The 15,164-nt window shown below is 40.9% G+C and overlaps 1 protein-coding gene across 3 annotated transcripts in view; it reads left to right on the top strand.

The window, feature by feature from the left end:
• Positions 1–15,164, top strand: part of ABLIM1 (actin binding LIM protein 1) — a 140,180-nt gene that overhangs the window by 101,335 nt on the left and 23,681 nt on the right. For all 3 annotated transcript variants that reach the window (XM_058810511.1, XM_058810510.1, XM_058810509.1), the window contains 4 exons: positions 3,902–3,979; positions 6,063–6,218; positions 11,309–11,344; positions 12,586–12,715. In XM_058810511.1, the coding sequence (XP_058666494.1) occupies positions 3,902–3,979; positions 6,063–6,218; positions 11,309–11,344; positions 12,586–12,715 (400 nt within the window). The remainder of the gene's footprint in view (positions 1–3,901; positions 3,980–6,062; positions 6,219–11,308; positions 11,345–12,585; positions 12,716–15,164) is intronic.

The following is a 15,164-nucleotide window of genomic DNA, read 5'->3' as shown; positions in this document are numbered from 1 at the left end:
TTTTAAGAAGTTATTTATTTAGATGATGTACTGTGCATGATGACATAAAAAACAGGGGTAAATGCAGATGAACATCTTAAGCTTTGTAGTCTAATAGTGAAATATCAAGTTAATCAGTTTGGGGCATCTGCATGGGTGATCTGATAATTGAGCACTCAACTCACGATGAACCTTAGAGGATGAGCATGGCAGTTGGTATTCTCTCCATCAATCTGCAAATGAAACTGGTAAAGAACTTTTGTGTTGAAGGTAAATGCATGGAATGAAGAACAAAAACATAAAAATTAGAAGTTTGTGATAAAGTGGGAAATACTGAGAAATCTTGCAAATACTTTAGATGCTTTGTGATCTGTTTTTTCTTTTGGCTCCTTTAATGACATGCATGAATTTTTCTTGACTTAATTTTTAAAATTTCTTTTTCATATACTTCATAGAATTTCTGTATTTGGTACAGACATCCTGTATTGGTATATTTACTACTGTTACATCCATTTGTGTGGAAGAGGAAAGGAAAAAAAGATGACTCTTGAACTCTCAGAAAATGTGGAGAAGCCATGTACCACCAGAAAAGAAAAAGAAGATTAGCTCTTCATAGAAATTTCCCTTAAATTTCTCTACACAAAGGTGGCTTTATAAAAGGCTGTATTTGAATCCTTCAAGGAAAAGAACAATCATATAAAAAATGTTTCCTATCTCTTTGTAGAAGAAGTAAGGCAGCTTAACTTGTCTTGTTGCTGGGAGTGTAGACCAAGTGTCACAGGGCTATTGTGATGGAAGTAAATACTTCTAAATTATTGCATCCATATTAAAGATTGTGTCCTTTTTCTTCACCTTTTTCTTTCAATAATGTATGAAAGAGATGCACTCGTGTTATCTCCAGATCTCCATTGTTAAAGGTTACATCAGGGCCAGCTCTATTCCTATTTTAGCTCTGCTCAGATAATCCTGGAGCTCCCCTCCAGGATGGAATTTACACCCCAGTGCAGTTACATCAATAGAGAACTTGACCTCCAGAGTGTCTCTTGCCACCTGTGTAACACACAGAGTCACAATGGTGTTACACAGGGTCAGGGATCAAAGTGTAACATTCAGTCTAATAAAAGCCACACCAGGTCACAGATTTTCCAACAGGAGCTTTTATGGGCCTCATAGGAGAGGAGCCAACCATAGCAACTAAAAGTGTGCCAGAGGAACAGCTTATATCAAGGAATCTTTGGTGTATGTTTGTTAAAGCAAGCAGCATAAATGTTTTTAAGTGCAGTGCAATTGTCTTTAGGGAAAAGTGCAAAGCTGTGAAGGATTCCAGACCATATGGGAAGAAGCAGGGTAGGAAAGAGCCATCTGTGATGGAAACAGCCTGTGTAACTCAAAATAAGAAATAGGGCAGAGTGAGGCAGAAAGGGTGAGAGTAGATGTACGAGTCCTTTTTCATGCACTGTCTTCAAAGGTATGTTTAGAAATAAGCCAGGAACAGGACTGGGAGCTGCTGGAGGAGCTCAGAGTTGCAGGTCTGCTTGGATTCAGCTCCTCAGGACAGGAGCAGAGTGTGCTCAGGCCATGGCTGGCAGCAGGGTGTCCTGACCAGGCAGTGGGGAGCTTTGCAGTAGGCGGAAGGTAAAATTGATGTACACAGAAAGAATCACAGAAAATAGAAAACTGGTTTAAAGGGTGTCATTCCTGGCTCATGGCCTTGTTAATGGGATGGTGAAGAGGAACTTGGAACAGAAACACAGTGAGGAAATGAAGAACAGGTGCTACAACTTGCCAGTCCATCTGACAATTCCTCTTAACTCCAGGGTTAAGAGCACCTAAGAAATTATTACCAGGATATAGCTGAATCTACTTAAGATGTCTAACTTTATTAAGTAAATTCACTGAAGTGATAAATGCAAGTGAATTTTCCTTAAACAAAAAGGTTTTCAGCAGTGATACTAAGAGATGGAACTAAGGAGCTGGAGTGAGGACTGAGAATTTCTTGTTTTTGAGGTGATTATAAAAGATCCAAAGGGCCTGCCAAATGGGAATAAGCCATAACTGCCTCTAACACTTGTTTTCCTACAACAGGGAAAACTGAGCAGACAAAACTCTCAAAGTATGTCTGCCAAAAGCCAAAGGTAACAGAGACACCCCTAAAAGTACCTCAAGTACTTAATACTGTTCCCCGTGTTGTAATGAAAACAATTGTTTTCCATAGTAACTGCAGCAACTCAACATGTTACATGTGTTCCACTCAAACAGAGTGAAATGGAAGAATGGAAGGGGGAATAAAGTGTTTCTCAACAGCAGCCAGATTTTCCAGCTCAATTCTTGTAACATTTCCATGAAACAAGTGCTTGTTGTTGGGTTTATTGCTTTGAGAGGAGCTTAAGGGCAGATGAGAAAATTCTGTTCCCTTTTGAGATGTAGGAATTTGCAGCCTCAGAGAGAAAAGAAAAGAAACGTGTAAAGGTCCAGCTGAGAAAGTGTTCTCAAACATGCTCTGGAGAGGACTTTTGTTTCTCTAACTCTCCCAGAATGTGGTGACTTAATTTTCAGAAGTGAAGTCAGAGAAAGCCTGCTGTATAATCCATGACCAGTCTTCAGCACTTTATATACAGATGGTTCCAATAGCTTCTCTCGCTTTGAAATTAAAAGTAGAAAGTCTCTGGGGTCAGTTGAAGGCTCCTTCAGGAAATGTATGCTGAGAAGTAAGATAGGTCCAGTAGCCTTTTTGTGTTCATCCAATATTTCCTATGAAACAACGAGCCAGGCTGTCAAGCCTTGTTTCTCTTCAGTTGTGCCTGAAGGTCCCTTAGTCCAGGGGGCGTAATGTCACAAGCTGATGAGATAAGGACTGTTTTCCAGGATTTAATTTAAAGTGACTTTAAGGTATCCCACTGCACTGGTGCCATCAGAGTCTTGTGCTGACACAAAGTTTTTTGATGGGATTTGGTTCTTTGCAGTCAGTTAGGGAGCAAAAAATTGTTGATGGTTTCTCGGTTGCAGTTGGGATGTTGTTGACTTGACTACCTTTGTGTATGTGCTGTGTGCCAAGTTCAGCAATAATCATCACAGTAACCAGGGAGACTTTTGATCAAATAGAATACTTTGCAAATGCATCAGGTTTTCAGGATCCCCACAGGTCATCAGTTGTTTCCTCTCCTCTCACAGAACTTCCCCCAGGGCATCAGTGTCTGTTTAGTCCTGAAAAATTGTTGGAAAATCTACTAAATATAGCAGCACTGGCTCTGTAGGGATGAGAGTGTTCTCATGAGTTTCAGTTTTCAGGACATTGTCATTAAACATGACTTTTGCAGTATGGGGAATCATGACACTGCAACCAACATTTGACTTCCCTGCTGCAGCTTGGTTGTGCTGCAGATGTAGGGAACAGCTCCAAGCCAAGGATTTCAGGTCCTTTTACTTAGGAAGGCTGAATTCAGTTCTGCTGATGTCATTCCTAATGGAAGTCCAGGGATTGAACAGCTGGAAGGAGATTACACATGTGCTGTGCCCCTCACAACAGTTTTGTCTGCTGGACTGCTGATCCCTACAGTGGTTTGTGAACTAACCTGTTGCTAAAATGACCAGCAGGACTGTCCTGGATGGTTCTTTGTATGGCTCCTACAGTGTCTCTGCAGGTGTTTTTTGATTTTGTTCATTATTGTTGTCAGTCTAGTCTTTTACACTGTATGATTTAGAAAACCTCTTCCCCTCTCACACCACTCCTTCCCCTACCCAAAAAAATTAAAACCAAACCCCACTTGCCTCACAAGATTGTGGAATTTGCCAGAATGCTTGCATTTGTGTTGACATTTTTCTTAAATTCAGTTATTTCCAAGATATATGCAGATTTCTTCACTTAAAGTTGCCAACATTATTGGCTTCAGATTGCTCTCAAAAGTTCCCTTTTGTTTTTCAGCCTACAAGAACATCATCAGAAAGCATTTATTCCAGACCAGGTTCCAGTATACCTGGCTCTCCAGGCCACACTATCTATGTAAGTATTCCTGCTGATGAATAAGCTGCTGAGCCTTTGCTTGCACATGAGCTATTCATGCTGAAATAAATCACTTTTATATTGATGCTTTATTTTAGTGCTTAAATTGTTAAAAACCTTCACCATGTAGCCTTTATAGCTGCAGGGTTTCAAGAGCAGGGTAGGCCTTTTCCAGGTCACATTTCTCTTGGAAAGGTACAGTAAATCTTTGGATGTCACTTCGTGTTGTGAAGAGGGATAGAGGGCAGAGGGATCATTTGGCTTTGTAAGGATTTTGTGAGGAGATCTGTGCACTTTGATACACAATTTTTGAGAGGTCTGCTCTTGCACTCGGGAAATGTGGGGAGCAGGGTCAGCTACACTGAAAGAAACCAATCTGATCCAACACCTTCCAGGTCAGAAATCAGATTTTTCAGTTGTGAAAGGAAAGGTGGTTTTAATTTAGGAAAAAAAATGTTACTAAGCATAATGCTAAATCACTGTTTTATCAATTACCTTGAGATTATAAAGATGAAAATGTAGGGTAAAACTCAGAAATTAGGCAGCAACATTTATAATAATGCAGGAAAAAAGGTCCAAAATTAAAAATCTCACGTCCTGAGTTAAACTCTAGTTCTATGCATTTCAACAACCACAAAAATAAGCTGATATATGAAAAGTGTTTACACTGCATATATCAAAAGACAAAGCATGTCCTGGAGAACTGCCATTATGTGGGTAATATCAACTTCATAATCTGTTGCTTATGAAAATAAATTGTTGCTCAAAATCACTGTCTGTGGAGCAACATGGCAGCCTAGATCAAGGTCTACAAAAATATCTGTAATAATTTATATTGGATTAAGAGTATCCACACATATTTACACCTCATTAACAAACTGGTAAAAGTATTACAGAAATAACATATATTGATATACCTAAATATTTTAAGGATTAAAATCGTTTAAGGTAATTTTTAATATCTGGTAATTAAAAGCTAAACAGGTTTGACTCTGTTTGTAGAGAGTGAATGTCCCAAATATTTCAAACCTTGCTTCTCTAGCAAGAAAGGTTTTGTTTCTAGTTTAAGGCATTTCTTAAGAACTGCCAAGACCAGTGGTTGTTAAAGAGCTTGTGAAATGCATATTAATCTGAAATTACTAGGTGCTAGGACTGAGAAAGAGCAGAAGTCAATGTGAGTTTCCTTATGCAGTCTGCTGTGAATAAAGTATCTTTTAGAAGTGTTGAAAAACAATTTGAATATCCTCTTTCAGTTTTAGTCATAAATGTATTTCTGTAAGGTAAATAAACATGTATGAGGATTTATTTAAAGTCTTTCTGTAAGTAAAGAAAAATATTAGTTATCTAAACGAAATGTAAGGCCTCTTTCTGTCTCCCTCCAATGGGTGCAGCTGACTTGGGAATTTATTTCCTACTTCTACTTTTTTAACTAGTCAAGATCTCCTTGCAATCTTAGTGGACAAAAAAATAGTCCATGCTTGCACTATGTAGTTGGTAGTTGGTTTAGTCAGAAGCTTGGGCATAGGATGAGTGATGAATGCTATGTAATTATTTTATCTGGTGGTTTGGATACCCAGTCCTGACAGTCCTCCTTGTCTTTTTATTTCCTTCTAATAAGTTCTGTTTCCTCTTGTGTGCACAGTTATAAATTGGGTATCTGTCTGTGGTCTTCAGCATGAAATCCTTTTGTAATCTCTGTAATCTGCAAACTAAATTGATGTTATCACCCATTTTGCATATGGGAAAACAAGAGCAGAAAGGTGAAAATACTTGCCTGAGGCCACAAAATGAGTCATTGGCAGAGCTGAAGTTTCCAGCTCACTACTGGGGATAAAAAAACTTTTGTAACTAGATCTATATATGCCATGTTCTTTCTTCCCTAAGAGGAGAGAAAACACTGTGAGCTGCTGCAGAGGAGGCCCGCTGGAGAAGAACAAGAAGCATTCACTCCAGATGTAGGGTGCCAAAAAGGGGTTTCCATAGCAACAGTGTGACAAGAAATACACAAAATCATGAATTGTGTAAAACAGAAATTGCCAGTGCATTTGTGTAAGTTAATTTATCTTCTGTCTTTGACCTTTAGGCAAAAGTAGACAATGAAATCCTTGATTACAAGGATTTAGCAGCCATTCCCAAAGTCAAGGCCATTTATGACATTGAACGTCCAGACCTAATTACTTATGAGCCATTCTACACCTCCGCCTACGAGGACAGACAGGAGAGACAGAGTCTTGGAGAGGTAATGACCCATTACCAGCACCTCATTCTGCTGTGCACTGCATCCAGAGCCTGCTTTGCTTCCCATGGGCACTGCTGGAGGTGGCTGCTGCTGCTGCTCACACTGCTTTGTGTCTGTCTCATCTGGGGTATGGGGTGCTGCCTCATGTGTGGGGCTGCAGGGTCAGACACCTACATCAGCACAGGGGGCAGCTCTGCAGGCTGTCCCTGTGTGCCTCCTCATGACTCCCATGGATAACGAATCTTTGGGAATGGCAAGGCACGTGGGGCAAAAGCCAGTGTGCTGTTCTGCCTCCTCATAGCTCCCATGGATATCTAATCTTTGGGAATGGCAAGGCACGTGGGGCAGAAGCCAATGTGCTGTTGTTCTGTGGAGCACCAATATTCACAGGAGGATAGGAGGAATACCGTGATATTCCATGGAGCAGGAGCAGCAGGATACTTATCTCACAGAAATATAAATCACCAGAGCACTTTGCCAGACATACTGGATAAAATTGTGTCAGTATGAAGTTCTCTTCCACCTGGGAAAGCAGTTTGTGTTACACAAATACCTGCCTCACATTTTAACCTGCTGTTATTTAGTAAGGGTTCTTCTATCATGCAGCAATAAGAAAATGCTGTCATTTATTCTTCTAAACTTGTGTGTTAAGGTGTCTTTCAGATTGGTGGTCCCCAGTTTTCTCAGGTGAATTTTCATGGCTGCAATTACTATTTACATGATTCCAGTGCAGTCTGTGGAGCAGGCTTTGTTGTGTAATACCATCTGTCTGTGAATCAGACTTCCTGAATGCAAATCTAAATGGACATGAAAAGGGATTTACTGCTGCAATCTCAGTGACCTGACTGTAACTGAATTGAGTATGAAGATAAGTTGAAGAAAGAATTTCAGTAAATCATTCAGGCACCAGTGGTCTGCAGATCGCCAGCTCAGTGTGACTAATAATCTGTTTCCTTATCAGTGTTCTGCCCACCAGCAGGTCAGAACTACATCAGTTTTTCTACTTTGTTATTAAATGTTTTATAGAGATAGTTTTTTAAATCATGAATTGGAAATTCAGCTCAGGAATAAAATAAGAGATTAACAGGTCAGAACATTACAGAATTTCTCCCCTCCAATTTATATTGGTAGTGAATCCAGCTGGCATCTGGTTCAAAACCACTTTGAGAAGCATTGGTGACCTCTGTCCAGTTCCAACAGGCCTGACCCATTCCACAAAACCTGCTACAAACACATGTCTCTTGTTAGTCACACGGGGGGAACTAATCTCACAGAGAAGGTGAACTACATGTTAATCCTTAAAGGGGAGCTTCTTACTGACAAAGCAGTATGTTGGAAGCTGATAAAGCAGTATGGTGTAAGTTGTCTGCTTTTATGCTTGTTCTGGGAATAAACAGAAGTCTTTGGGGTTTTCTTATACCATATTTTCACCAGCATTAAATTCAGTGAATTTCTACTGAGTACAGAAATTTGTTCTGGAAACAGAAGGGGCTCTCACCTTCTTTTAAGAAGATCTTGGGTTTTCACCCAATGCTGCTGCTGACTTCTGTCACCTTGGGCAAGTTACCTCACCTCTTTGTATCTGTTTCTCATCCCTTCCCTTGCCCTAATGAGAACACAAGCCCATTGGCGTGGAGTGATCCCTTACCCTGTGTTTGTGTTGTGGTAATTGAGTGACAGCAGTCTTGGTACAACATATACATCAGTCCCCATCATCTTTAAAAAGCAAAGAAGGTGACATGTTCAGTTGTGCAGTGATTTATCCTGCATTCTCTTTGCAAAGGGTGTGTATGTGGTGGTGTTAAATAAAAGGGGACCCTCAGTTTATGCATGAAGAACGAGAAATGCCCCTCACTGTTGTGGTGTTTGAGGGTCCCCAGGATGAGAGAAGAGATGAGAATCTTGACTCTATGTTTCAGGAGGCTGATTTATTATTTTATTATATACATTATATGAAAAGAAAATTATATATTAGAACTATACTAAAGAAAGAGAAAGGAGACATCAGAAAACTAGAAAGGAATGATAATAAAATCTTGTGACTGACCAGAGTCCCGCCACAGTTGGACCTGTGCTTGGCCATTAATTAAAAACAATCCACATGAGACCAATCAAAGATGCACCTGCCACATTCCACAGCAGCAGATAATTATTTACATTTCATTTCTGAGGCCTCTCAGCTTCTCAGGAGAAAAATCCTAGCAAAGGATTTTTCAGAAAATATGTCTGTGACACCTCACCATGATTTAAAAAGAAAAAAAAAAAATCAGTCTCAGCAAAGAAGGATTTTTGGGTGTACAAAGGAAGATGCACAGAGATGGACACAAACTGTAATTCTAGGGAATAGGCTGTCAGAAAACGACAGATTTTTGGGCACAGAAAGCGAGAAAACAGTGTGGCAGTGAGCAGAGCCGGCTGGGGTTGCACTCAGGGCAGGGCAGGGCAAGGCAGGGCAGGGCCGGGCCGAGCAGGGTAGAGCAGGGCAGGGCCGGGCCGGGCAGGGCAGGGCTGGGGAGGGCAGGGTAGAGCAGGGCAGGGTAGAGCAGGGCAGGGTAGAGCAGGGCAGGGCCGGGTAGGGCCGGGCCGGGCAGGGCAGGGCCGGTTCCCAGCCTCCAGGCCTCCCTCACTCCCTCATCCCGCGCTGTCCCGGCGCCCTCTGGTGGAGAGTGCGGGCTTGCTCCGCCTGTCATCGCCCTCGGAAACACAAACCAGATCGGAAATTAATTGTTTAATTAAATTAATTCGTTAAAGTTACCAGAAACTGCCAGGTATTCAGGTTCTTCAGGATCTGTCACTTCTGCCTTGCAAGCAGCAGCCTGGTGAACACCGAGGCTGTCTGTTCTCAGCTCCTGCTTTTTTTGGGTATATATTGAGAAGCATCACTTTATCTCCTTTATTTCAAGCATTGTGTTTGTTGAAAGCACTAAATGCTCTGAAACGCCTTTCACTAAACAAGCAGACATAAAATGAAAAAAGGATTTTTTTCTAACATGATAGAAGCTTCCAAATGGAGCAGGGATCCCACCTGGTAGTTCAGGTAAAAGACAGCTAAAATAGATTAGTGTGGCATCCAGAATGATACCTGTAAAAGTTAGCAGAAATTTCCTAGATGAAAAAATGACCTATGTGGCTTCAGGTATTAGAGGAGACTCTCAGATCATAAAGGAATAGAGAATTGAGACTTTTGCAGTAGAAATTTTTATGTAAGTTTGGTCAGAAGAAGCCCTCTGCCTCTTCCCTTTCCCTTTCCGCTTCCCCTTCTGGAGCCCTCACTGTATTTCCACTGGCCTGCTGTTCTGGGATTGAGCTGCTTTTCTCACTCACCTGCCCAGTGTTTGAAACTAATCATAGAGTGGCCTTCTGTGATAGACCAGGTTTTGAAAGACCTGGAAAAGCAAACATTCCTTGGCAGCCTTCGAATTTGAGATCTGACAGTTCACCTGTGCATGATGAAACACTAAATTGGCTGCAGAGTGAGCTTCCATTTCCCAAAAAGCCACGTCAGCTAGTGATGGAGTAAAAATACATGGAAGGAAAAATACCTGGATTCAGCATGCTACTTTCTGGGCTGCCTTCCCAGTCTTAGATTCCTGTGACTACCTTTTACTGTAGCCATTACCTCAGAATCCAGGTAACCCCAGCAGATGATAGAAATTCATTCATTTAGAGTAACACATTAATTGCTAGGAGAAAAATGTGAGAACGCACCTCACAAGTTGTGCTTTTTTCATTCATATTGAAAGTTTTAGGTTAGCTCTCAGTTTTTGTAGAGAATGTTGTTCCAAAGCAAGGAGGAAGGTGGAGCAAAGTTTTTACAGCTGCTGGTGTTAGATGATAGGAATTAGGAAAATAGGAATATAAAATATTTTCAAGACTTTGATGGAAAGTAGCAAAAGCAGTTTTAAACAGCTTTATGGAAATTTGCTGAAAAGGAGTTGTTCTCTATCCAGTAAAAAATGTTGTTCCTTTGTTTGGATACTTAGCATTCCCAGTGTCACCAGCTCCATGAGAGTGAATGGTCTCTCAGTCCAAAATTTATGGATATTTACCAGCTGGATATTTATTACCAGAAACTGCATACATTTTACACTACTGCTGTTGTACATTAGTGTAGTAGTTGGACCAGAATCAGCAGTTTTGCTTCTGAGATATTATCTTAATAGCTATAACATTCTATAATTGTGGTCTTATTTAAAAGCATAATCTCTTGCCCAGTTTACTATGACAAATAATATTGAAGTTTTGTGCACAAAGGAAATAATTAAATCTTGATCTCCCAGCTTCAAATTTCCTGGTGGTTGAAGAGCACATAACTGGTAATTACACATAGCTTTTATTCTTGTTTGTGCCATCAACATATGCATAATCTTATGTTTCTTCTAAAGGCATTTCTTTCCTCAGTTTCCTTATGTGTTACAGAAACTTTTCATAATATTGTGCATATTTCTGCCCACTGGCCTTTGTGCAGTTCTTTCAATACACATGCTTGTAATTCCTGTCTGTTCTCCTTACGTAACCGTGGAGCAACACAGAGATTTAAAGGAGGTCACATCAAAGAAATGTTGATGACAACTACGTGCTCCTTTGCATGGGTATGAAATGTAAGGCCTTGGGGAAAAGCACATTTTTGCCAGAGTGTATGTGTTGGAGGGAAAACATGCTTCATCCTGAAAGATACTCTGATTTTCCATGCAAAAGCTCTGAGTTAAGTTTATTTACTTTTGATTTCCATTTTAAAGATTTCTTCATGACAGGCATGGTTGTTAAATTAATAACTTTCTGATTTTGATCTTTACAGCTATGTTTTAATTACCACAGTGATTAGATGGCTAAGATGATCTTGCATGGTTCTTGACTGAATTAATCACACTTAAAAAGATTCTCCCAGAAACTTTAAACGTCAGTGATTTATGGACCAGTCCCTGAGCCATGTGGAAAAAGCAGGTTCCAGTGCTGGAATGGTCTCAATAATTTCTGCATTACCACTTTACACTGTCATATGTCAGAGTACCTGCAGCAATGTTTAGATTACCATTTTCTGGCCCAGCATATGCAATGATATTTCATAACCTTATTTTTTGTCTTTGCAGTCTCCAAGGACTTTATCACCCACCCCTTCTGCAGAAGTAAGTTTGGTGGAACCTTTGGGGGCAGTGTCCTTCTGTGATTAGAATCATACCCTCGAGCCAGTGCAGGCATTGGGTTTCTTATCAGTCAGATCCATCTGTGTTTGCCACACAGGCATGTTTTCTCAATGTAGGAAGTTAACAAATATTATTTCTAAGAAGGAAACATGAAGCTCATACTGTACAAGAAGTGAAGCTGCCGCTCCTCCCACTAAAGCAGAGCCCTTTGTCCAGCAGGTGTCACTTCTGGTGCATTCCTGCTCCTCGTGGCACAGGCAGATTCAGGTCTCGGGAGCTGCAGGATTTACAGCAGATAAAATACTGCTCTAAGCATCCAAATAACAACCCGTGTTTGCTGCTGAAACATTTGCAGTTTTCTCTTGAAGAAAACATAACTATGGTCTGGTTTGGTTTTGCTTTGCCAGAGGAGTGAGTTTGAACATCTTAATTATATGGAAGAGTTGGGAAGTCATTTGTCAGGATACAATCGATGCCCTTGCGGAATCATCATCATTGCATTATCCTATTGCTTATTTGCAACATAAAAGCTGCACTTATCGCTACTAGTTAAAAATAAAGGGACTGTAAATTTCTTGTAAATCTTCATGCATTCATCAGTCCTTTCCCTTTTGTCCTGGTTTAGTTTGCTTCATGGAGGGGTGGGGGTGAGGATGTAGTTTGTTTTTTGGTTTTTGTGTTTGTTTCTTTTATTGGCTTTTGTACCCCCAGGAAACTAGGTAAACTGAATTTTGCTGTACAAGGTGTCATGTTTTCAGATGCATGGGGAATCCGATTTGGATATTAATACCTGCTGATACAGCTGGTGACACATGGTCAGTTTAGCCACAGAGAGCTCTGTGCTGCAGCTCTTGAATTCTTGCTGCTCTCCAAGCTCCATTAGCTTGCTGATGGCCAGTTGATGTGTCTTGTGCAGGACACTGCAGGACACACATGCTCTGGATGCAGCTTCCCTTATGGAGTCAGGGAACATGGGCAAATTTAGGATTGTTACAGAGCTTAATAGAAATTACAGGTTCCAACTCTTCCACGACTGAATTCTGACTGTAAAAATGGGTTGGAGCAGATCCTTGGAGAGCAGTGCTAATGAAGTAGGTTGAAAGCTTTAGGGATGTTGCTATTTCAGTCGCTTCTGCTGATGCCTTCAGATCCACAGAACTTAAGTGCTGCTAAAAATGTGTTCTGTGCATTTCCATTTACCAGTGGCTGCCTCTGTCCTGCAGGGCTACCAGGACGTTCGGGACCGCATGATTCACAGGTCCACCAGCCAGGGCTCCATCAACTCTCCCGTGTACAGCCGCCACAGCTACACCCCCACCATGTCACGCTCCCCCCAGCACTTCCACAGACCTGGTAAGGCCAACTGCATTGCAGATCCATGCAAAAATATTGTTTCTTTGTTATGCTGCTCAGTGGTGCAGTGAAGCACTTCTTTCTCTTAGAAGTGGAAGTTTCGGGTTGAAAAATTGTTGTGTATTTTAATGTCTCATTTTCTACCTGGTTTTTTGTTCTGGATTGACATAGTCTTTTGCACTAGGCTGTTTCTTGCATCATAAATATTCGTCTTCTGGTTTTGTTTCAAATCAAATCTTTTAAATATTTGTATGCTTCTGTAAGCAAGCAAAAATTTGCAGCAGTGAATCACAAAGTTCATTCTGGAATTTGGGAAAAGTATCACATATTGGAAACAAAAATTATGGCTTGACTGTACAGAAGTTAGTAATTTAGGTTTATTCCCTTGTAAAAAATTCCTTTAAAGCTTGGTGCAGCCATAGAATCTCATATTCAGAAGCAAAACACCCATATGTTCCAAATTGCTTGTAATTTTTTAAGACATGGACTCAGAAGGTATCTTTTTAATTAAAGCTGTAGGCAATTGCCTGGGAACACTTGAAAACATACTTTATTTTCTGGTTTAGCAGTACAGTAAAGAAAATGTACAGGTCATTCAGGTTCCCAGTGCCTTCAAAATTACTGGTTGTGTATCTAAAAGCAAGATATGAAAATGAACTATTCATCCACACCCAAAATGCATAAAAATGTATATGGCTAAATGCTACTCATTGAAGACTTTTCAAGACTGATTTTATTGTGTATGGTAATGAATTAAATCTTTGTGATCTGTTTTTAAATTAATTGATACAATTGCATGGTTTCATCTTCATTGGTGATTACAGCTGAACAGTTGGGATGTCAAAAGCCCATATGCAATAGGAGCTGCATTTTTAAAATTAAAGATTTATAATAGAGCCACCACTGTGGAACTTGAATGCTGTAGCCATTTCCTAGAGGGGGTGGGCTGAAAGCAGCCAATTGTGTCTGTCAGTGAATGCCTTATTTAGGGGACCCAAGGGAGGTGGGACAGAAGCAAATTGTGTCTGATACTTGGTGCTGACAGCATGACTGTTTTAAGATGACGTTACAACTGAAACTGAAAGAGACTTGAAAACATGAAAAAGCTGCAAACTTCTGTCCCTTGGTTCTCCATGTCTGAGGGGATTTTTCCATTTTTATCTGTTGTCTCAGGGATATGAACAAATCCAGGCCCTATTCCAGACTTGACTGTGATTGAGTTTTACTGTCTGTGTTCAGTCAAAGGCCTTGCCCAGAAGCAATCTCTGTTTATGTAACTCTTGTGATGGGCAGATGGGCTCAAGCCAGACTTGTGAGCCAATGTAAAATCTTCCAAAGTCCACAGCCTGAAGGGTTTTCTGGAGAGATATTTGTTCAAACTCATCTATGTTCAGATGATCTCATCTTGGGCTCACCTGTTACTGATCCTCATATGACACAGAAGTAATTCTGTATATTTTGTCATTTGATGTTTCCTACCCTGTTTTGGGGTAATTGTTGAAGCTACTTTAATAATTTTCCTACAGTAATTATTTATTGAATAATAGCACAAACATATATATTTTTTCCTCCTAATAGCAATTCTTTTCACCATATTATTTTGCAAGAATAATTTCTCTCTGAATACACCCAGTGGCCCCAGATCACTTCTCTTTTGCTCCCAGCTAGCCCTTGAGAGAGAAGTGAACTGCTGTACTGACGTTGTCAGGATAAGGTTCTTCAAAAATCAAGTGCTACAAATTCTGAAAAAGTTTGCAGCCTTTTCCTCCCCTGGTGCCCTAGCTGATGTTGGCAGCATTTTTGGAATGTCTTAAAACAACAGAAAACAGCTTGCATGCCTCTTGACTGACATTTTTTGGTCAGGCACTTTTTAAACCAGCTGCTTTCTTAACTAATTGAGCATCAATGTTTGTGATGTTTGCATGCTGGTAGCAGGCTACTTTCTGGTAACAAGGCATTGCTCAGAAGCTCATTAAGCCAATGATGTTATGTTAAATTAGCCATGCAGTTCAAGCCTAAGCCTCTCTTCTAACACTTCCTGTAATTTTGTCGTAACATTTACGGGCCCTTTGGTGCGTCTTTAACCGTTCTGTTGTTTTCTTTTCTCCTTCCTTCTTTCCAGAATCCTAATTGTTCAATGCCTTTTTTTTCCTCCTGCTTCCTTCGAAGCCTCCTTCCCTGCCTGTCTCTTATTGCTTTTCTTTGTCTCCGTTCTGTCCTGCCCCTGCCTGCCCGTGGCCGCAGAGCTGCTGGCTCTGGGCGCGCGGCGCGTGGCACCCCCGCGCTCCAGCGGCCCCGCGCTCCATGACTCCCGCCCCAACTCCCCATTCCGACACCACTTCATCCCCCATGCCAAAGGTAAGGAGCCAGGCCTCTCTCCAGGGAGTACCCTCCACCTGGAGACCTGTTGGCGCTCTGGCAGAGCTGTGAAGGCGTGGCTCTGGGAGGT

Source organism: Ammospiza caudacuta, chromosome 9 (genome assembly GCF_027887145.1).
Source record: "Ammospiza caudacuta isolate bAmmCau1 chromosome 9, bAmmCau1.pri, whole genome shotgun sequence".
Taxonomy (NCBI): Eukaryota; Metazoa; Chordata; class Aves; order Passeriformes; family Passerellidae; genus Ammospiza; species Ammospiza caudacuta.
The sequence above is the reverse complement of the archived record's forward strand: the minus strand, read 5'-3'. Positions and strand labels throughout refer to the sequence as shown.